This window comes from Balaenoptera borealis (genome assembly GCF_965194805.1).
Source record: "Balaenoptera borealis genome assembly, chromosome: 2".
In the NCBI taxonomy this organism is placed as follows: domain Eukaryota; kingdom Metazoa; phylum Chordata; class Mammalia; order Artiodactyla; family Balaenopteridae; genus Balaenoptera; species Balaenoptera borealis.
In genome coordinates this window covers 85061811-85086351 of record NC_138867.1, presented here as the reverse complement: position 1 = coordinate 85086351, position 24541 = coordinate 85061811, and the positions used below count along the sequence as shown (strand labels likewise).

Genomic DNA, 24541 nt, shown 5'->3' with positions numbered 1-24541 from the left:
CAACTCTGTCAATCTAATGCTTGTTAACATGAGAAAGTATGGAGGGACACTGTGTCCAGACTTCTGCGCTGGCTCCGCTGAATGGTCCTTTCAACACTCCCTAATGCCAACGTGATTCCCTAAATGATGACGGCTGGCATCACCTATATCCCCAAATTACAGTGCTGCATTTCTTTCCTCTTCATGCATAATAAGGTGCTTAAGTGAGAACTACTTCTTTTATATAGGTTAGCTTTAAATCTGACAAAGTCTGGTGAGCTTGAAAATAGTACATGCTCAATAAATATATGTTGAATGAGGAAGAAGGAATAATCTATCTTAACAGATGTTTATAATGTATTACAGCATAACTTGTTACCCCTAATACATCATACTGCTGAGTCAGGTCAATATTACAAACTCAATTTACAGCATTTCTGAAAAATATTGAGGTCTATCTGTTTATCTATCTTTCTTTTATCTATCTATCTATCTATCATCTATCAGGGTTTTTATAAAAATATATCATTTCATATTATAAAGATATGTAATAGACATTTAAGAAAGTATCAAATATTCTGAAATGTATCATTTATAAAAACCCAAATATTATGGAACACCATGACGATGTTTCAGACAGTGATACTGCACTCTGGTGATTCCCTCATCCCTAGCCCCTGCCCCTTACACTCAACAGATGCTAGACTTGAAAATAACCAATGACAGTAAAAGACTAATTTTGGAAAGAAATATGAACAGATGCTAGACTTGAAAATAACCAATGACAGTAAAAGACTAATTCTGGAAAGAAATATGAAAACTTTAAAGAAGTTATTTTACAAAGCTTTGAATTATTTCTTAAGAGGTTTCATGGTGCTTTAAAACTTGTACATTAAGAGGCTATTGATCATATAACTTTATTTGCATATAATACACTTTAAATGCTGATTAAACTGTTGTGCTTGGTAACTATGAATATTTATTAGACCTGCTCATATGTATATGAAATAACTGGTCCCAGATGAAAAATATGACCAACAAGTTGACCAAACTGGTAAATATTACCTACCAAGTCTCAAGAATTAATTTAAAATTTTAGCATATACACTTTTAGGCAAATTAGCTGACTTAATTAGCTTATTTGGCTGACTCAATTAAATTCTTCTTTTGTTTGTTATTTAAACTTGACTAAACATCTGAAATGAATTTAGAGAAGCATCATGTTTAATATAAAATATGTAATGCAGTCAGGTACAAAATATTGCTTCTTGGTAGGTTAATTAGTACTATATTGTCAATATATACATTAGCGCAACTTTGCCTAAGATATATTACTCATATTTACTATTTAAAAAGAAACATAATATATCTGGATTTAAAATGTTACCATTAAGTAAATTTATTAACATAATTTGTCTTAAATTCACCTGTTTTTTAATGGTTATATTTTGAGATGAATCCCTGGTATGGAAAAATCTGTCCCTAGTTTTTTAAGGGCTTTTTATTAGTTAACTATGATTGCTCTACTTAAGCTAAGTTTTCTCCAGTCCTAAAATTTCTAGCTTAATACAGGGTTAAGCTAGGATTGGGTAGAAGAATCACTCAAGTGAAAATCTTCCTAGTAGGCCACTGATGGTACAATTTTCCAGTAAAACCTAGTTTCCAGGTGGCTGCAGAACAAGAAGGTAAAAAACTTGAAGCCCATTTTTCTTCCAGTGCTTGAAGGGGGCATCTGCTGGCCCCATATGACCTTTGGGTAAGTGGGATTTGTATTTAAGTCAGCTTCATGCTCAGGGCTCAAACCTGTGCCAGTGGGAGTACATGTTTGTGTATGTGGGTTGGGGGTTAGATGGGAACAGAGAAGAGAGAGAGGAGATTTACAGAGTATCATTTAATTTAAAAGACATCATAAAAATACTAGTTTTCTCTTTATACTGGTTACATTCTCAATTGTGATTCTATAGTTCCCTGTGGAGGTGGTATCTTTTACTTTACAAAACAGATACATTATTGTTATTAATAAAAAGCATATTAAGTGCTATAAGAATGCTTTGCATTATTATGAGGATTTAATTCATATTTAAGTTTATTCAAAATTTTCTGCTTCCTTAGTATAAATTAAATATTCAGAATATGGACTCAGCCAATAAGTTAATTTCCTGTAATTTCTTTCTATTTCATTTATAATTACAAAGTGGCATTTTCTTTAGTCCACATGAGATTTACAAAAAGGTAGATTGGTATAGTCATTCTAGGGTATTATTTTAAAGCAAAATGCACATTTTAAAGAAGACTAGAATTATTCTGGACTCAAGAAACCGAAAGAGGCCCCTAGAGATCACTTTGGCCTCTCATCCTGGTACTATAACAAGTCATTAATTTCTATGGCTGATATTGCCTCACAGAGGATACTCAAAGGATAGAATCTGGCCAAAGTTACAAGCCCTCCAAAATTGTACAGGAACCTCTAAGCAAAAATATTCTACTTATTCCACACTTAAACTTGTAAACTAGTACAAAGAATGTGTTGAAAGGGATTTTTTTACGCCTTTGTTTGTCTATTTCAAAGGTTAATAAAATAACCAATGGCGTTTAAGTAAAGTTCCAGAGGCTCTACACTTCATGTATTTAAAGATTGTTAACAAGTGAATTATTAGACTTTTCAAATCTTATTATGTCTACTTTGTCAGTCCTTTTGTTACCATTTTATGTAACTCAATAATTTTATTGCTTTCCTCAAGTCTGCTTCCCAAATTTATCATTCATCCAAAAGCAAAGCTGTTAAAAACTTCTTATTTAATATAACTTGATGACTTTTTTTCTATTTGTTTTATCTTTAGCCTTAAAATTGATGCTTATTAATATAAAACCCTTTTAGACTGACATAAAAAAGTCCTATTCCACCATCTTGAATGCTTTTTTTTTCTTTTACCTGCATCAGTACATGTTCTGTTTCCCCTGACAACCAACAGCTAGTGTTGTCATCATAAGAATCATCTTCTGTGCATCTAATGCATATTTTCAGATGCCTACTCTCTGTAACTTCTTTTTGATCAAAAGATAAATGGTTTAAAGCTCCATCTTCTAGGTGGCATCAGTAAATATTTTATAACCTAGTTTAATATGGAAAGGAGGCTCCTTGGTTCTTTTCTAACAGAAAGAAATCATACGAGACTTTATCTTTCATTTTTAATTTAGGCAAACGTTTTTTGAAAGAATTCATAGTGTTTTGAAAAATTTACTTGGTCTTATAAAGTATACTTATTTCAAAGCAGCTCAGTATTCTGAAAATTATTTAAAAATTCAACATTCTCTTATGGAAAAGGTACTGCATAGTATTATTCTCATTTGGTTTCTTATCTGGAAAACAATGAATACATAAAAGTTTTAACAGGTAGAAAAAAATCAATGGTTCTGAGTAATTAAGGGCCACCACTGCATGCAAAACCTATATGATAACCTAAATCTGAACACAGGGCAAAAGGACACTTGAGAAAAAAAAATTATAATCATTACATTTTTCTTTATTAAGATATACAGGAAGTAATACACACTCTTGTGGCAACTATAATATGTAGAGGTGTGATCCTGAAGGTCTTGAATAAGCAGGAAGAAAGGAAGCATGAAGAAGTAAGCACATGTTCTGGAGTTTATCCAAATCAATCAGTTCTAAAATCATAAAATGCTATAGTTTGTTGTAATTGTTCATAATAGAGAAAAATGTGCCTGCCATTCATTCACAAAGATAAGTGTCACCTATACTCGTGCCTTGTCCTAATGAAAATCATTTTAAATAGTGGAATTTGTGAAATCATACCCAATGTGTGTGGCTTCTGTCCTTCCTTCACCAGTGAATACACATCTTGCGGCCAGTATGTCGCCGAAACTAACATCTACTGGGTGTTCTACAGGGTAGAAAGCCTGCAAAGAAGACAAATACAATGATTCGTTAAAATTATCAATAAAACCCAGAACCACATGCCTTAATAATGTGAGGGTTGGGGCACCCTGGGTAGAGAGGATGAACACACACACACACACACACACACACACACACACACACACACACACTTCACCACGCTGCTTAGAAATATTAAGAGAACTGATAAGGAAACCATCAAGTTGGAAATTATAAAAAAAGAGGTTATACACAACTTAGATATACAGTAAAGGTAGATTTAGAGATGTTTAGATCCTAGAGACACTCACAAGGGTTCTATGAGGGTTTTTTAAATTACTATCTGATTAATATTCTTTTCTCTCAAAATTGTACTAGATTCTACACACCTGTGGCAGCTGGGGGCTTTGGTGTCCAATCAGTGTCCACTGTCCATTTCTTACTCTGTATCCACTTACTACCTTACCTGTAATGAACACAATTATAATTATATAAGGTATTAGAAAAATAAAGGCATTTTTTTTCTTATTTCAAAATAAAATATGAATATTTTCAGAACTCCAAATGCTAGGCATTTTCATGAAAACAATATGATCAAAAAACATGCAGAATTTCAAGGTACTGCACAAAATCTCTTTCACTGAAACAGATTTAAGGTCAAATATAATTTACATTTTACATTTATAGCATCAGCAAGGACAGCGGTATATCATCTAATATGTAGTTTAAAGTTCTTACCTAAATGGTGAGTGTGAACTCTGTAGGCAAAGACATGCATTGGATACTTTTTATAATGGCATGAAATATCAGAATTCACCACTGTTAGAAATGAAAACACAGAAAAAAGTCACTATTCAACTGGAAAATAACATTATTCTTGACTAAAAGTATGTATAGAGTATTCACAAGTAGCTAAGCATGGGGGTTTTGAGTAAACACATACTCATGTATTCAGCAGATATTAAGCACTTACTATGTGCCAGCTACTTTACTAAGATGAGTTAAGAACCCCTTACCCTCATATTTTATTTCACTCATAAACAAAATGACTAGGCCAAATCAACAGTGAAAACGTAGGCTTAATTTGATAACTTTATCATGAAATTTACACAGTTGAAAAAGCTTAAACATTGGTTTTTATTTTTAGAACAGAAGGAGTTTTGAAAAACTGATTACAGATACCTAAGATAACAAGATTGACAGTTCCTGTTGAGAAGGAAACATTTCATATACTTTTCCTTCCTTGCAGACTAACACATAGTAGCTATTCAATAAACGTCTTTTAAAATAAGCCAATGAAAAGTAATGAGATCATACTTGTCATTAACTTTAAAAGATTCCCAGTAAAAACAAACAAATAATATTTAATATGACACTTTCACCAAAGGATAAGATATACTGATGAATAACATTATACTTATTCCAATAGCTTTTTGTAAGTTTAGGAGAAATCAGCTATTACTATCCCCATTTTACAAATGGAGAAATAAGCCCAGTAAATCTGTGTTCAAAGACTTGAGTTGCTACTGAATTTGCTGGCTTTTGATTCTGAATCTGATATTCTCTGCAGTAGTTTATGCCACAGTATGATATGAAATTTGTTTCTGGCATCAGAAGAATGGATGATTGATTTGTAAAATACTCAAGAATTATTCTTTAATTTGTACAACCCTCTACTTACCCATGGGCCTCAATTCTTAGCATAAAAACTGGAAAATAATAAACTACTGGCTTGGAATAATACAAAAACCTATTTTAACTCCAAGGATAATAAAGAACTGGTTTATTTTTTCAGGGACTCAAAAATATTGGTCATTTCAAGTGTTTCAAAAAATATACTGTAAATCCATTCTTAAAGATTAGGTAATGAGGTAACGGTAATTCTGAAAGATCATTACTCACCTTTCTCTCCTGCTGGTATAACAGTGTCAACAGACATCATAAGGTACATGCCAGCAATTAAAGGCTGTCTGCAGAAAACAGTAATATTTATCTCAACTATTTGCAAAGTCAAAACTATTGCCTTGGAAAAATAAGGTATACTTCAATACATTGGTCTGTAAAATATGATTCATGTGAAAATTAAAATAATATGGTAAAAGAGGTAGAATATATATTTCTTTCTGGAGAAAACTTAATTTTCTTAGGCAAATAATACACATTTTTGTGGCATGGTAAATGTGGAAGGCAGTGTCTAAGTGGCTCCTGTGATGGTTAATTGTATATGTCAAGTTGGCTAGGCTGCAGTGCCCAGTGGTTTGGTCAAGCACTAATTCAGATGTTGCTGTGAAGGTATTTTTTAAGAAGTAGTTAATATTTAAAACACTGACTTTGGGTAAAGCAGATTATGGCCCACAATGCGGGTGGGTCTCTTAAGGGAAAAGACTGAGGTCCCGGGAAGAGGAAGGAATTCTGCCTCCAGACTGTCTTTGGACCCAAGATTGCAACATTGATTCCTGCCAGGATTTTCCACCTGCCAGCCTACCTTGAAGATTTCAGACTTGCCAGATCCGACAATTGTGTGGGTCAATTCCTTAAAGTAAATCTCAATTTCTCTTTCTCTTTCATTCTCTCTCTCTCTCATACATTCTGTTAGTTCAGTTTTTCTGGAGAACCCTGACCTATACAGCTCCCAAAGACCTACAGCTCTGACATTCGTGCCCTTGTCCAATCTTCTTCCCTTGATGTGGGCTGGACCCAGTAACCAGACCCAATACTTTGTTATTTCTAACAAACAGAATATAGCAAAAATGACTTCTTTTTTTTTTCTCCGTTGGATTCAGAGTATGAAGATTTGTTGTTAACTATTTTCTTCACCTATCAGGCTTATATATTATATTCAGGAACTTCTGAGATGAGGATACAAAATGACTCTCTGGCTTCCATCCTGCTCACCCTCTTGCTTTCTCCCTTGCTATCTGTGATGGACACCAGCTGCCATGCTGTGAGCTGCCCTGTTTAGAGCCCACACGGGGAGGAAAGGAGGGAGTCCTCCAGCCCACAGCCAGCAAGGAACTGAATCCCGTCAATAGCCACATGAGTGATCTTGGAAGCGAATCCTCCTCGGTCAAGTCTCCAGATGGCTGAAACCCTGGCCAAGACTGACGGCAGCCTTTGTGCGAGACTGCCAGCCCCAGCACCTAGCTAAGCTGCGCCCAAATTCCTGAGCCACAGGAAAATGAGACAATAAACATTCGTTGTTTTAAGCCACTACGTTTAGAATAATTTGTTATACAGCAATAGATAACTAGCACAGTGGATTTCCCACTTTTAAGCTCTTGAAGATCTTAAGGTTGTCACTCAGCTAGGACAACGGTAGTACTTACTGCAGGCGCGTAAGGTGTAAGGAAACACCAGAGCAGTCCTTGTGATTATCTGAAAACACACACACAAAATACACATCTTAAATATAAAAATGTGAAAAATGGATTTCAAACTAAAAACGTTAACTAATCACAACCCAATACTACATAAAAAACCCTACATATTTCATTTGTATGGTGTTTTATAGTTTACAGCGTACTTTCATATTCATGAAATCCATTTATTTCCAATGTATCCCAGAGCAACAAAACTATCATTTCAAGCAGTCTGTAGTTTTTTTTCTTGACTCATCAAACTGACTAGTTATCTGCTTTCCTGCACATACACTAAATACTAGTCATAAGCTCACAGAAGAAAGCTGTGGCTTCTCTCTATGCATTATCTGTATTGTTGAAACATCCAGAAAAGTTTGTGAACTGAATGGTTTGTTCCATGGGGCTCCAAACAACTAGCTTTTCTACTTTTCAAAAACTGAAGTAGTCCATAATTTGGGCTTTCAAGATATAACCATTTTTTAGAGTCTGTAATGTCTCAAATTTATGTATAAGGATCCCCTTATTTGGTTTCTAAGCCTCGTTCATTCCCACCTTCTAAACAGGAACCTGATGTTCATTCTTTTTACACCCTAACTTCAGTTGAGAGCCGCTAAGTATCTGCATCTTTGCCAAGGACACTTCAGAGACCTCTTACAAATCCTCTCTTCTTTCTTCATCTTCCCCAAATAGAAAGAAAGTAAAAATTTAAATTACTCATCCAAATTCTGATCTCTTTTGAAGTTGCTGATCTCTAACCACAGAGACCATGAATAGTAACTCAGACTTACTCATTCCTTCCATTTCTGTATATGTTAAATTCTTACTATTTCACATTTTATTCTAGTAATTATAAAACTCTATATCTCAACTTTAAGAGTTGATTTTAATGTAACTATTGTGTATGTGTGTGCAAGATTGATAGATTTATATGAGTAATTAAGAAGTGAAGTATACTGGACTTCCTTGGTGGCGCAGTGGTTGAGAATCTGCCTGCCAATGCAGAGGACACGGGTTCGAGCCCTGGTCCGGGAAGATCCCACATGCCGCGGAGCAACTAAGCGCGTGAGCCACAACTACTGAGCCTGCGCTCTAGAGCCCATGAGCCACAACTACTGAAGCCCGCTCGCCTAGAGCCCGTGCTCCGCAACAAGAGAAACCACCGCAATGAGAAGCCCACGCACCACAACGAAGAGTAGCCCCGCTTGCCGCAACTAGAGAAAGCCTGCGTGCAGCAACGAAGACCCAGCACAGCCAAAAATAAATAAATTAATTAATTTTTTAAAAAGTGAAGTATACTAATAAATAACAGCACATGCAATAATTCTTTTAAGAAAATTTTTTCCTTTCATCTGTAATTCTCATGAGAAAAGCAAAGGTAGCTTCACATAAAAATACATAATAACAGGTAACTTAACTAACAAGATATGCATTTTTATTTACCATAGATAAAGTTTAGAAAGAAAATATAACAAATCATGTTTAATACTTTGGTAATAAAACACAAAGGAAATGTCTCTGTATAGTATTAAGCTTGATCTTAAAAACAGTACAGAAATAAATTCAATGATAAACATTTTATATTTAATCAGTTGGATTTATTTTTGTCATTTTACAAAGGGACTTTAGCCAATCTCCTAAATCAATTTCAGTGAGATTTAATTTTCATAATAATTTCACTGTTCTTTTTTTTAAAATTTCAATTGAGTTTTAAATAGATGAGGAGAAAATAATAGCAAAAAGAATAAATTACAGGTTTATCTTAATTTTTGCCTATGCTTTTAAATATAGGAAGGATAATTGAGTATTTTTAAAATTTATTTAAATTTTTTTTTATTTTTGAGAACAAGTTTTCCTAAATGTACTGATTGAGATTTAGTAAATATGCCTAGTCTGTACTACTTGCAAAATGATTAGCCATAGAATTTACCCAGAATTACCTAAATATCTCCACTGATCAAAAGAGAATAGTGGATAGGACTTCCCTGGTGGCGCAGTGGATAAGAATCCGCCTGCCAATGCAGGGAACTCGGGTTCGAGCCCTGGTCCGGGAAGATCCCACATGCCATGGAGCAACTAAGCCTGTGCACCACAACTATTGAGCCTGTGCTCTAGAGCCCACGAGCCACAACTACTGAAGCCCGTGCGCCACAACTACTGAAGCCTACACACATAGAGCCCGTGCTCCGCAACAAGAGAAGCCACCGCAAGGAGAAGCCCGCGCACCACAACGAAGAGTAGCCCCCACTTCCCACAACTAGAGAAAGCCCGTGCGCAGCAACGAAGACCCAATGTAGCCAAAAATAAATAAAATAAAATAAAATGAGAATAGTGGAAAGTATACCATTCATTCACACCAAACGAATTCTAAACTCCAGAGACTCACCTAATTAGCTTGGTTGTTTTCAGAAAACATTTCTCCTGTATATATTAAATAATAGCAAATAGCCAATTAAATAATTTCTATATAATTATTGTCTATTTGCTTCCCTGTAGAGATTAAAAAGTGAGCCACAGTCTCACCACTCCAGTGCAAAGACAAAGTACCAGGTTTTCTTTTGATCCCACATGTTTATCAACTACATGCCATATTCTGTAAGAAAGTCAAGGATATCACACAATAATAACAAATCAGCTAAAAACTCAAGTAGTAATATGAGATGTTCAACACCTTCCGGAGAAAAATATACTGAACTTCTGACTTAATGTATTATAACATAATGACTTTGGGGAAAACTAAATTTTAGAGACTCTAAGTTTTGTCTTAGAGAATGTAAATCTTATATGGGTAGAAGGCTGGTGAATATACAAAGATCCAAAGTGAAAATCTTACCTGTTTTACAAAAAACTCCAGAAATCAAAATATACAGAAGGAAAATTAGTGAAGAAATACACTTAAGAGCCACCCTAAATAGAGTTTCTTAGAGATGAAAGAATTTGTTTACATCAAATTTATCTTGTCAATCTGATCCACTGAGTCAGCAAAAAAGGAGGCATTCTAAAAACTGCTGTGTGTATGTGTGCCTGTGTGTATGAGTGTGTAGATATTATGCTTTATACTTTAGATAATCATCATTATTTATCCATGGGGTAATAGAATTACAATACTAACTGTGTGACCTGAGGAAATTCTGTTACTTAGTAACGGATAAACATTTTAACGACGGTACTTTTGTTGAGCAAAATTCTAGGAGTTATCACAAAGTAAAGAAAATACTTATAAAGCATATTCATATACATTTTAGACATCATTTCAGTCAATTGTTATTTCATAGAGTCATTATTTCAAAATCAAATTTTATTATTGTAAATCATTGTGATTTCTTCTAGTTCGACTTTCTACAGTTTGACCTAAAGAGCCCACGTGTTTGCATATATACACAGAGAGAAGTCCCAGCAGGAGCAACTTGAACTCCCTTAAACAAGGCTGTCTGGAAGTCTGGAGGGCTCTCAGACCACAGCTATTCCTATAGCAAGTGGCAGCTTTGGAGAGAAGCATATTCAGCCAAGTGTTTGGTGTGAAGATTATGACCTTTTAACTCCAACATGATCTTTACCACAGTGATGCATTATTATTTCCATAACCTCCACACTGATCTTACTTCTGGCGAACTCAGAAACTTCAGCTAGTTTTGCATATTTTACTGATGATTTCCCAGTGTGCTCTGACTTGCTTGCCCTTCTATTGTAACACAGTGCTTCAGCCACAAGATATGAAGCCTCATAAGAATTAATTCATTTCAATTCACTAGGCTATAAATGAAATCTGTCTCTTAAAATGGATGAGACTTTAAAGGTTTATTATCATAAAGAAACACATCAGTGCTTCTGCTAATATTTTACCACATAAGATGAAAAACGAAATCAGAACTGAGATAGTTAAGAAACATACAGAAAATGAACTCAGAGTATCAAAATCATATGCTGGCTGAAAAAGCTAGTCAAAAAGACTAATTCTGTGACTAGAATAAAAGTAAACAGAAGAGAGGAGAGGAAATAGATGGGAAAATTAATGCAGAGCCGAAGACCAGAGAAATGGAATCCCACAGCTTAAATAAAGATCGGACAGCAATGAATGAAATAACTAAAATGGCCTTAAATCACGGGATTGAATTTGTCCTAATGAAAGGTAGAACAGGAAATGAGGACTATTCCCTGATTTATATTTTAGCATAAATACTGTACATCTCCAACATACAATATGTAAGATATGTTGGGTGGAAAGTTTGGAATTAATTTTTGCATTTTCATCACACAATTTGACCATAGTGCCTTACAAGATCATGACCAGTTTCAACTAGGTGCTCAATGAGTTCCTTTGTTCAAAACGAGCAGGATCTAGAAAGTTATCTATTTAATACTTGGTAGATTAGTACTCGTGATCAATATTGATACCACTAAGAAACTCCAGTCTATAAATGAGACAATCTATAATATGTAACGAATGTAGCACTCTATTTGGAGCATAGAACAAATCCAATAAATATTAGTTCTTCTTCTTCTTCTTTTTATTGGTAGATTCAAAAAAATTTCAGCACATGAATATTTTACTTTTAAGAAATATATTTTCATAGCTATAGGTCAGGAATTTCTTTAACTGAAGAAACTAAAGCACATCAAATTTTTCCAACTTAACAACAGGAATAGAAAAAAGGGGAAAAACATGGGAATATTAAATGAGTAAGGAGACAGTTAAAAAAGGAATTAGAATTGAAATGGTATGTTAAAGATATTGCACAAAATAGATATTTTCAAAATGTAAATAGAAATGCTGATTCAGAAAGGTATGACCTAGGGAGATACAGAACAGCATCATCAGTGATATAGTGAAATTGTAGTAAGACATAAACATGACGGTCTGGCTAAAATGAAATTCTTGGATTAGGGACAGTAGTATCTCAAAGAAGTTGATAATACATTGTTTCAAAGGCCTTCCATGACTTTTGGCAATAAAGCTCCCCTTGACCAGACTCAAGACAACCTGCTTCTTTCTGAGTTCTGGGCCAGAAGAAGTTAGTTCAACAGGATTCTGTGTTTGTAGAAAAAAAGAGTGAGGCAATTTTTATATTGATATTGAAATTGTTCTTTTAATCTGTGTTTATTCATTTATCCTGTACAGCTATCATTATGCAAAAATCCTGACAGCTCTTCTTTCCAGGTATCTTTATTTTATTTTAGTCTTCTTCAAAAACAGATTGTTCTTTCACTGGACTGGGCTATAGGTGCACTCTCTCTCCAAGGTATACTGGTGAATACTTGACTTTTAGCTATTAATGTTCTGTGTTTATAGAGGATTGAACCCAAGATATCACTGTTAAAGGGATCTTTCATGATTGCTGTTCTCTTTCAGTAAGAAATACTTTTAGTCTGATTGATTTCAAGATATGACGATGAAACTTCATTCACCAGATAGGTATCAGATGACACTGGGAGGTATATTTCATTTTATGTCATTACCGTCCATTATAATGTCATATGTATGTACTAGAAGCTTTTGTAATGGTAAAGATATTAACAGTGAAAACATTAAGAGAATCATTTTTAAAAAGAAATGGAAAATCAAGTCTAATGATGCCTTAGAAGCGTATCATGCTATAGGAGGGTACTGCAGTACTGTTGGTTGAGTGGTAAGACTTCTGAAGAGTAGTCTGATGATGAAAGAAACAAGTATTTACAGACACTGGATGAAACTTGCAAATAGCACTCAACCCAAATCTAATCTTGAGTAAGATGAAAACTGGATGACCGCTCGCTCCACAAGGGTCTCAGTTTCCCTTTTTCGAGAAATTGCTCTCCTCTGCTTAGGCAGAGATGTATAACCACAGCAAGGTATTTTATCAAATATATAGACTCATAGAATTTCAGAATTGGAAGGGACCCTGGAGATGAAGGAGTTCAAATCTTGCACTTTATAGACAAGGGAAAAGAGGCTACCGAGACTGAGTGTTGTCCAAAGCAATTCAGCTAACTGGTGACACACCTGGGTATCAAAACTAATTCTCGAATGTTAGTATTTAGTAAACATTATTTACGTAAAAAAAAGAGTTCTATTTCTTAGAGACTTCCAAAGCATTTCATCTATGAAATGTCCTGAAGTTAAAATAAAGGAATTAAGCAAGAATTGATAAGTAACCAGTGGTACTTAAGGATATCCACTTAAGTAGGAAGTATATTTCTCTTAATGGGAGGTGAACGCATGGGATATGAGGTTATCCATTCCATACTATTTAGCTTGCTTTTCTAATAATAGCTTTTAGTTCCTGCCTGGATTCATAGCTAAGTAGTAAAGTAAGTATGTGGAATAATGCATGATAATAACCTATTACATCTTAGGTCCTTAGAAGTCTGTTGATGTCTCCTAATCTTTCCCTCAAGAGATACACTTCATGAGCTCATCTTGTCCTGGTTGTTTCCTGCTTCAATTAAAAAAAATAGGTTAATCATCGATCCTGAGGGAACCAATGTGTTGTTATACACTACATCCCACTAACTGGAAAAGTCCTTCAGAAAGACAGTTGTAGAGTGGATTTTAATTCAATGCACTCTCCTCAGAAGATAAAGATAAAGGATAAAGCACACCCATTATCTACTATCCCACCCACAGTTTTAGATGATGGATCCTTTCCTTATGGAAGTACTGAAAAAGCATGCCTGGAACCATTGCCAAGTCTTATGAAAAACAAAGAAGTAACATCTTTAATAATAAAAATGTATTTTAGGAAATTTGTGAGCAAACAGTAAACTGTATCATACCTTTCCACCCTCTCAGAGTGTTCTGACATAATTTAAAGACCATCTTCCTGACTTTCTGCCTATCTTGAATTAACAGACAAGAATGAATCAAGGATATAATACACACCAATATTTTTTCAATAATATATGTACACAGATTTTGTAATAACTATTTGACTGTCAAGCTGGTTTGATCTTTACCTTATGGTTCTTTGTTCTGAATTAACAACATTAAATTGATGGGACAGATCAATTGATGGGACTGTGCTGAGATTAAATCATGGCTCCCAAGGTGACGAAGAATAGGAGATTACTTGGGGATTCATTTCTATAGTCAGGAAAAATTTCATAGAGTAAAAATTACTTGGAAAATCCCATAGGAGAGTGTAGAGTGAGGCCTCTTAATAGATCGAACACAGCCAGTTTTCTTGGCACTGGAGCAGATTGCTGTCAGTTTTGTCAGTTGGGCCATGTTGTTTTTAAAAAATGTTATTTCTATATAGTTGGACTGTGTTGTTGTATAAGAAAGGTTATTTCTGTACATTTGAAACCCTGCAGCAGCAGAGAGATGGACACAAGCACAAGAGGCAAATAGGAAACCGCAGAGGGAATAGCAGATAAGGGTCTCGCGTTCATTCTGGGTACAGGCACACTGAATGAAACCCTGGTTTTAATGAAGGTAATAAGACACAGCTCCTTTATTGTTTTTTTGGTACCACTGGATTATAAATGCAGGTCCTACAGTCACTTAACAGTACTCAGTAAAAAGATGATTCTCCAAATTAACCAGAAAATGCATATATTAAAGTGTTTTGTTAGAGTTTCCTCAAAACAAATTCTCAGTCACCAAATTTCTCCTAGAGAAATCACTGAGAACATATTTTCGTATCTGGACTCTCCAGTCACAGATACATTGATATAAAATAGTCTCCACTCAAAAAGCACTAACACCTTAAGCTGTCACGGCAAACGTGTATCTGCTTAGCAAATATAACTGAAATAGGTGCACTGTTAATACATGACACAAACTGCACAGAGGTTTTCCTGGGGGCTGCTGAAAGCTGGCTTAGCAGACAAGCCTCGGTGCTAAATAAACCAGCACTACCAAAAAAAAAAAATCTTCAAAAAAGAATTCCTTTTGAAGCTGTCACTGCAGTGAGTTAGCCTCTTTTGATTTTGTACTCACTGCTGCGGGACTAGAAATTACTAGCTTCCATTTGTCCTGTGGCAAGGAAGAGAAAATGCATTTTATCCATGCTGCAAGAAGACGGCTTTCACAAATGATGGCCTGTGCTGTTCCCAAAAGAGATCAAACGGAAGGCAGGCAGGCAGGCTCACCAACGAGCTTTTATAATCGCTCTGTGTGTGGAGAATGTTGCGGCGGGACTAATGTCAGAGCACTTTCCTCTTTCCATCTTTTATGAATGCAAAGAAAAGAATCCATAGTGAAGCTTATCATTTATACTATTTCTTCTCTCAGAATTATGAGCCTGCTCCAGAATCATACTTCCAAGAAAGTAAAATTAAAAGACAAAAACCCACGAATCCTAGGTAAATACAGAATATTTAAAAACGTGGCACAGAGTTGTTGTTTTTTTTTTTTAATTATATTAGCACTTTAATATCCATGCTTTTCAAGGTGGAAGTGAAAGGTATTAAACACTTGACATGGTGATTACTTCTTTTTTTTTTAATTTTTAAATTTAATTTATTTTTTTATACAGCAGGGTCTTATTAGTCATCAGTTTTATACACATCAGTGTATACATGTCAATCCCAGTCGCCCAATTCATCACACCACCACCCCCACCCCCCCTCAACTTTCTCTGCTTGGTGTCCATACGTTTGTTCTCTACATCTGTGTCTCAATTTCTGCCCTGCAAACCGGTTCATCTGTACCATTTTTCTAGGTTCCACATATATGCGTTAATAGAGTTTTTAAATTAATGATTGTTTTTTTAACTTTTCGTTGAACTATATAATATACAGAAAATTGCACAAATCAGAAGTTACAGCTTCAGGAATTTTAAAAAACTAACACACTCCTGTAACCAGCACCCAAATCAAGAAGCAAAGACCCTCCACTTGTGGCCCCTCCCTGAGGCATTAAGTTTTAAATCTTAATTTTGTGTACACAGCATATTTAAACATTTATTTGCCTTTCCGAAGGTGCTGTCTTCTGGCACCTTTAACTAGCTTGTCCACTAGCTTCATGGGCTTTGGTCGGCAGTTGTTAAATATTATATCTGGTTACTAAGAGTTATTTTATTATTTCCCCTTTCTCTCAGTGAAAAGTCCTATCAACCACTTTTTACTTCTGCATCTCAGTTTTTAACATATATTCATTTTTTAAGTGAAAGTCTAAATTTTCTTTTGCATTCTCCCAATTATTGTCTGTTCTCCCTACTGAGGGCAGAATGTAACTGCAAAAGTCTAGGCACCACAGTAAAGGTACCAGAAGAATAAGTAATGGAATGAAAAGGAACTTTAAGAGTTTTAATCAAAGAAACTTTTAAATTCAATTTGAAATATAAAGCTAAAAATCATATTTCTCATATAAAATGGTCTATTATGAATTTTTGAATTGTCTGGAGGGTATTTTTTATATACATAAAAGGTTTACCTCTCACCCCCTCTGGAATTCAACTACTTTGTGCAACAGTGTATTCTCCCTCTTTTATTTAACTTAAACCTCTAAGTGCTCATGAATGATAAGCAAAGAGAGGGTAACCTAGTGGCAATAACATCCTGTTTTGTTTTGCAAACAGGAAGTTTATAGTCTGCAAAAGTGGTAATTTAATTGGAATATATGCTTTTTGAAGCTCAACCTAAAATCAGTGGCCGTATTTTCAATCCAATTATCTTCATCAGCTTAAAATACTATATCGTGTATTGATTTTGGTTCTTCAATGAAAAAATAAATTCAAAGTATCTAATTTACATATAATTATGCATGCATGTAGTCCTCGGTATTAATTAGGAAATATACTTTGAATATTATAGCTCATATATTTGATTTAGCATTAATTTCCAGTCATTCAATATGTTTATGTTGTAATTGGTATGAGGATTAATAAAGTAATCTTCATAAAGCACTTGTGAGTTGAGAAGTAGTACGGAAAACACTGAAACCGCTCAGTGACCCAAATTATCACTCAAAATTCCCTGAGACCTTAAGCAAATCTTCATAATGTAAGATAAAGGGTTTGTTTAGAAGGGTTTGCAGTTACTGCTCAGATTTTATTCTCCTTTCTGTTATTATAGGTGATACATTACACTTAAGTTGGGGAAACAAGGGTAAGGAATACTTGCAAAGAAATGGAGCTAGGAAAGTGTTGGGTAGGGGAGATATCCCTATAAGAAGACAGCCTCTGGAAAATTTTCAAAGATGGAGAAAAGAAGAATTAACATAGAATGAGAAGAAACGGGGAGCAGGATAAAGGGTTTCCAAATGGGATGAAGAGGAGAGCAATGTTTCGTTGGCAGAAAGAGGGAGGTTAGAAGGGTCTCTTCCAGGCCTAAGGAAGGCTGGATTTTATTTTTCTAACAGAATTATTTTATAAATGTCATGAGATGTCATATTTGAATGGTTTTCATCAAATGTCTTTTTGGTCATGTATTTAGTTAGGGTATCTCTCGCATTTTACACGTAAGACAGTCAACTAACATAAAAAAGGAATTAATAGAGAATAGGAAATAGAATGTACAAATCCTAGCCTTTCTAATGACTTCCGTCTTTTACCGGACTTCCTAGAACACAGTAAACAAACGTAAACATGCCAAAGCAATGAGGGGATTAGTGAGGGACAGGGTGTGGAAACCAGCCTGAGTATTTGTGGAGTGTGTGAAAAAATGCCTTGGATCTCCTAATTTTGATGTGAACCCATGAGCAAGCAACTTTATTTTTCCTCTTAATTTCTTTTGGTTAAAAAATAAAATATTATCTGCTATTAATTTAAATGAAAGTAATTAGTTAATGATTATGTACCCTGACCAGTTTCGAAGAAGAGTTAATAATTATGGGTGATTAAAAAAGCATGAGCTGCAAAGCGGTAAATGAAGGTAAAGTATAAGGTTGTCTCAAAAACAACTAGAAAATAAAAGCAAAATGTGAGAAATTAAATAGTATTAGGGAAACTTTTTTTCCCCTAAAAGACATCACTTAAGCTAAACATTATATTGTTCAATGTTACACTGCTCTAAAAAATACATTTTAAGGAAAAAAGAACATTCTGAATATATTCTTTAAAAAGCAATAATACTGCAGTGCTTTACATATCTTTTCATAACCAAATGAATGAAAATGTAATTCCTGATACTTAATGACCATATTTAGGTATTAAAATAAACAGGTGTCCCATGGAATGAATGAGATGAATAAGGACCATTAGTCTTCCAAACTGAAGATGATTAACAAAATTGAAATGCAGGAAGCTAGAGAATCAGGGAGCTTACACTGGCAAAAGCCAAAAAATATTTCAGGATAAGAGGCTTCTTTTGGATCATTTGAGAGGCACTGAATAGTCCTAAAATCATTCCCATGACTCACAACAAGCTGCTTGTGTATAATGAAGGTTAGAGAAGAACATGAAGAACATCCCATTATAGTTCTTCTGAAATCAGTGGGATTATCAAGTAACCTGGTGTAGAAATATCCCTACATAAGGGAAGTGGATTCCTTCATACATCAGAATGAAAAGGCATAAATGAGATGAGGTAAGCAACTCCAATCTTTATCCATATTTATACTATTGTGCAAGGATAATTTCATTCCTCTTCCTTCCTAGTAGTTCAGAGGACTTTTAGAAGGACTGACTCCATTATTTGTTTTATATGGTTAGGACATGAACTTTGATAAACTACAAATTAGAAATTCAACACAAATTAAATTCTTTTAGCTTTTAATACCATTGGACTAGTAGCTATACCACCTCTGGCAAGTCACTTAACCTTTCTGAGTTATCGATTTCCACTTCTGTAAAATAGAGGGGCTGGACTAGATGGTCCCTTCCAGTCACACTGCTCTCCTTCTGTCACTCCAAAGACTCAGTCTCTGTGTCAAAAACCAGTGCTTTAAAAATGAATTAGTACACAACACATAAGATCTACAGTTTTTACTATTTTCAGAAGAAAAGAAAATCAAAGTCATGGTTTCATTTTCAATAATGCCTTTACAGCCATGTTGCAATCTCTTCCCTTTATCTGAAAAGGCCTAAGAGGCTATGGAATTTCATGCAGGTTGAATGTTACCTTCTTGCCAATCATTTCTCTCTCCGAGTTGGTCTCATGGTCTCTGCCTTTCATTTTCTAGTCCCTGTCACCCCATATATTCCACTTAAAAATCAAAAATGTAAAAAAATGGAAGGATATAACTTATTTTTGTTCATTGTTCAAAAAGGTTTATCTAGAATAAGTGTCAAGAAGGAAGATTTGCACCCCTATATATGAAGAGGATTGTGTCCAAGAAAGTCATATACGCGTTGTGTCTTCTACCATAATAGTAAAATAGCATTTTAAATCCAAACACCAAATTTTGTGAAAAAGTTAAGAATAAATATAAACTCTCCTTCAAATTTCTAAGTGAAATAAAAAAGTGCTAGAATAACCAGACAGTAATTAAATGCATTTTCTTCTTTCAAAGCACCCCTTTTCTTAGGAGAATTGAGATTTAATTATACTCATTTTGATAAATGCAAATCATTCTGCTCATGTCCCAAGCCCCAGGAGACTTCCCTGATACACCTGTAGTGCAGGAAAAAAAAATGTAGAAGTAACTTCAATCCTCTAGGAAACTTTGCGCCTCAGTTGTCAAACTTTAGTTTGCATAAAAATCAACTGGGGAGCTTGTTAAAATTTCAGAATGCTGGGTTCAGTGATGTGCTGGTAACACACAGGCTCTCTGAAAAAAATATGCATGCGTGTGTAAATATACATTTATTATAGTTTTACTAATATAAAATATGTGTAGGACACAATTTACAAAAAATAATAAAATAAATAATATTCTTTATCATAAATTCCATATAACCAGTTGAATTTCACAGAATTATTTCCTTAATTTTGTTTTTGTTTTTTGATTTTTTAAAACCAGATAGAAAGTTTACTTCTGACTCACATTAAAGTCCAATCTGATAGGAGTCCAGTGAGGTGGGGCTTGATGATCTTCTAGGGATCCGTCTGTACTTTTGCTTTCTCCCCTAGGATACTGCCCTCTTCTGCAAAGCCAAAGTTGGCTCACCACCACCATGTCTAAATGAATGCCCCTCAGAAGTGGAAAAAGCTATGTCCTTAATTTTTCCCTAGCCAACCTATGGTTATAACTGACGAGTGAGTCTTTGGACAAGAATGTTTGTTGATATCCTTGTTTACTGAAAAACAAAGATATATGTTGGAACTGCACTTGCTCGTCAACAAAGTGAGCAAAATCTTTGCAGTACTGGATAGCAGTTTTTGAATACTGAAAAAAATATCTCTTCAAATTTTTTGGCTATTCACAGTAATCGGCATTACTAACATTTTTTTCCATTGTTTTCTTAAATCTAAACAACCAACAAAATAATTTACGAAGCACTGATTTGTAGCATTTTTCAATTTTGATGGTGTAAATTTTCCCACTACGGTTGATTTCAAGCTACCAATGTGACATTACTGAACACTGGGTTGGAAAGACACACTATTTTATAGTATTTCCACGATACAGATACAATAGACATAAATACCCTCCAGAGCAAAGATAGTAGTAAAATGTAGTAAAATAGTTAGGGAAGGATGACCTTTGAGTATTTATTGCCTTTATTTTTAATCAGGGCTATACTTAACAATCAGCTCACTAACTATCTGAAAATTAGCAATTGGCTCTTACGGGTCAATATGAACCAGCCCTAGTACACCACTGCCTAGCCTCTACTTTTTGTGCATTTGATTCAGTAGGTCTGGTTGGAACCAGGAATTTTCATTTTAAAAAGCACTCCAAGAAGATTCTGGCACAAGTAGCCCACAGATCAGATTTTGACTGTACATGGACTATGTACTATAGAGGTAATTCTATTAAGAACTTCCAGCTAATTCTAATCCTTTTAATGAAACAGTAAGAGGAGTTCCTTGGTTTAAGTAAACACTGGGCAAAATGTTTTAATTGTGAAAACATCTAGTGCAGGTAAGGATATGAGGTTTGCTCATTCACTATGGATTGTAAATTGGAAAAACTGTTTCATCAGGTAATTTGGTGGAATCCATTAAGGTTTCAACACTCCATAACCCCCAAATCCCATTTCTAGAAATCTACCCTGCAGTAGCAATACATGGTTACCTAAAACATTTCTAACATTAAAGTTCACTGCAGCATTGCTTGTAATAGCAAAAAACTCAGAACTTAAACGTCTTTAATGGGGAACAGGATATATAAATTATAATATATCCACACAACAGAATACTAGGCAGTCATTATAAATAATGAAAGAGCTTTACGTGTGCTGCCTTAGAAATATTCCCAGAGTACGTTGTTAAATTAAAGACAACAGCAGATGCAGATCTGTGGAGAGTGTGATCTGAATTTTGTCCAAAAAAGAAGAAAAGTGCAGATATACATACATATCTGTGCTTTCTGTGTGTATATAGAAATGCTGGGATAAGCATATGAAAAATTGGCAGATATAAATTCAGTTACCTGGGGGTCGGGGTTGGGGTAGAAGGAAGATGGGATTGAAGAAGGTATATTATAGATTTTTTTTTTTTTGAATCCATAGACCTTTTCTTCAATAGCTTTACTGAGATATAATCTACATACGTTACAATTCACCCCTTTAAAGTGTACAATTCAATGGTTTTTTAGTATATTCACAGATCATATGCAATTGTCACCTCATATTATAGATTTTTAAATAGTTAGGTACTGTGAGTAACTTTTTTACTTTTCTTTTTAATGGCTTTTTGTATTTTCCAAAAAATGAAAAATAAAGTTTGGGAGAGATTATTTTAATGGGAAAATATTCAGATATATCCAGAGTCCTCCAATCCTTGCTAGTATTTTAACCAATTAACTCAAGTATTAAGGAACAGGTTTCTTTGTTCCCATACTAGAACTATTTGCAATTCTGAAACCTGAAAAGCTTTGGAAGCCTAAAGTTTTTTTTTTCATAGTGTTTGGCAGCAAAATCCGATCCGAATGAATGTGATGCTACTTACGTCTGTCTTTATCCCTTGTAGTGTGACCATTTGAACGTTTTGCTAAAGGAATATTAGCATATTTGATTAGGGATAGTGTCTCAGACGCCCAGAGGTGATATAATGTAATATATGATTTAGGTACTTGAAAACCTTTCAAAAAGGTTTAAAGTTCTTAATTCCAAATTGCATCTGTCCCAAAGCACGTGAGTAAAAGTCTGTGCCCCTACATCAAGGAATATTAGACAAATAGAAAGTGGGAGGTGGGCAAGGAAGAAAGGAGACTTGCTGAATGGCACAGGTATCCCAGCCTTGGGAGAGAAAAGGGAAACTGAGGTCAAGTGCACCCATCCTGGGACCACAGGGCTGATGTCCCTGGAGTTGAACTTGGAAACATTATGTGTTCCCTGGGACAAAATATCATGTTGAGAACTAACCTTCTATATGCCGGAAGGGATTCGGCTTGCTGGAATGTGTGCATGTCAGGGTCTTATTCAGAGAAGGCCAGGCCGAATGCTAGAAAGGTGCCATCTCTGTCTCCTTTAGTGTAGAGACTCAATGGCTTTCAGGCATCTCCCTGGGGGAGGGGAGTCATTCATAACACCCTCCACATTTGGAATTTCAAAGGAGATTCTTAAACATGGAAAGTAATCCAGAGCACCTGAAGATACGTGGGTTTAAATACCCCAATCCATAGCATCCCTCACTCTGCAAAGGAGAGAGTAAAAGCAGGTTTGGTATATATCTCCCTGGAAAGCATGCAGGAGGAAGCTACTTCAACAGATTTAGGAAAGACAACACAGGCAGCAACAGGGAGCAATCGTCCACCAGTTTCCCACTATCTCTGCAATCAGGTATCAGGGAGTCAAGAGCACCTCTAATGCTTACACTGAAGTCAGAGTACTCTGCTTTATACTGGAATGAAATAATTTGAAGTGTAGCTGCCCTGCCACTGATCTATGCTCCACCTTGTTCAAAAAATGCATTAGCAAGGGATTCTTCCCCGGCCCACAATTTCAAAACTTTTTCCGTAGCTTCCCGGCAGAGTCTTGTAAGAGGCAGACATGCAGCAGGAGTCACAGTGGCATTAGAATTCCTCCAGAGTCCTCTGTTTTCCCTTCTGCCTGCCACTGTCTCCCTTCCCTCATGCTCACCCTACTACTCCTTCCGTGGTGGCGAGGAAGGAGCCCCTTGTGTGTGTACGTGTACAAGTGTGGAGCGTGCATTTCACGAATGCATGACCTATGTCTGGTAACACCCACCTGTCTGGAACTAAGCTATTCAGAAGCCACACCAAAACGGACCATAGCCAGGATGGAACAACACAGGAGGGCAAGAAGAAATCAAATCTGAAGGTTACCAAGTCCAGGCACTCGTGTTCCCATGATTTTATTCAAAAAGTTCCCTCTAAAGGTTTCAGTTCAGAGGCTGTTTACCCTAAATTTATAAACAATTATATGAAATTTAGCTGCCTAGATTCCATATCATCAATTTAGTACAAGGGAGAAGGACGCCTGTAGGAAATCAATCTGGCAACATGAAATCTTTTTCTAAACTAGGTGTGGTCTTGTTTGCTTCTCAACCCCCTCTCTTATTGCACTGACTGTACTGGCTCATGTAATTACTGTTACTGTTTTATTTTCAATTGCCCCCATTGGATGAAGGCAAACTTTTGTTCTTACTCATCTTTGCCTCCATGCGCTGCTCTGTTTGAATTAAAATGAGTTGAAGTGGTAGCTTGACAACAGAGAAAGTTACATAAAATAGAGAGAAGCAGACCGAAGAAGGCAACAAGCAGACAGGAGAAGGCAACAAGATGAAAGCAGACTTTTGCTCTTACTCATCTTTGCCTCCATGCGCTGCTCTGTTTGAACTAAAATGAGTTGAAGTGGTAGCTTGACAACAGAAGAAGTTACATAAAATACAGAGAAGCAGATAGAAGAAGGCAACAAGCCCAGTAAGATGAAAAAACTCTATCTACTCCTAAAATTTGGAGGGAAATTGTGCAGTAGTTGATATCCAGAATGATATCCCAAAATTATGAAGGAAAGGGAGAAAGGGATAAGGAAGACAACCAACATTTATTGCCAGTCTGCTCTGTGTTGGGCACAGCATTAGGTATTTAACATCTGCACCTATATTAATTTCATGAGACACATTATATATTTGGGAAAGATTTCTGTCCAAAATGTTTTAAGGCTATAGTACTTAGAGCATTAAAACCTTAGCTTTCTGGAAAACTTGGCTACTGAAAATGATTTGTTCTTTAAGGGTTCTAACTAGAATTTTGTGATCTGATTTTACTAATATAACCCCAGAAATTTGGAGATGAAACTTCTTAGAGCTCACCCTTACATGATGGAGAGTCAAAAACAGGATCCCTCGGTTTCATTCATCTCATTTAGAATATAAG

The 24541-nt window shown here is 35.3% G+C and overlaps 1 protein-coding gene across 9 annotated transcripts in view; it reads right to left on the bottom strand.

Moving 5' to 3' along the window:
- Positions 1–24541, bottom strand: part of PAM (peptidylglycine alpha-amidating monooxygenase) — a 279419-nt gene that overhangs the window by 58337 nt on the left and 196541 nt on the right. For all 9 annotated transcript variants that reach the window (XM_082375927.1, XM_082375933.1, XM_082375926.1 and 6 more), the window contains 5 exons: positions 7204–7252; positions 5780–5847; positions 4616–4696; positions 4267–4343; positions 3797–3900 (listed from right to left, as the gene is read on the bottom strand). In XM_082375927.1, the coding sequence (XP_082232053.1) occupies positions 3797–3900; positions 4267–4343; positions 4616–4696; positions 5780–5847; positions 7204–7252 (379 nt within the window). The remainder of the gene's footprint in view (positions 1–3796; positions 3901–4266; positions 4344–4615; positions 4697–5779; positions 5848–7203; positions 7253–24541) is intronic.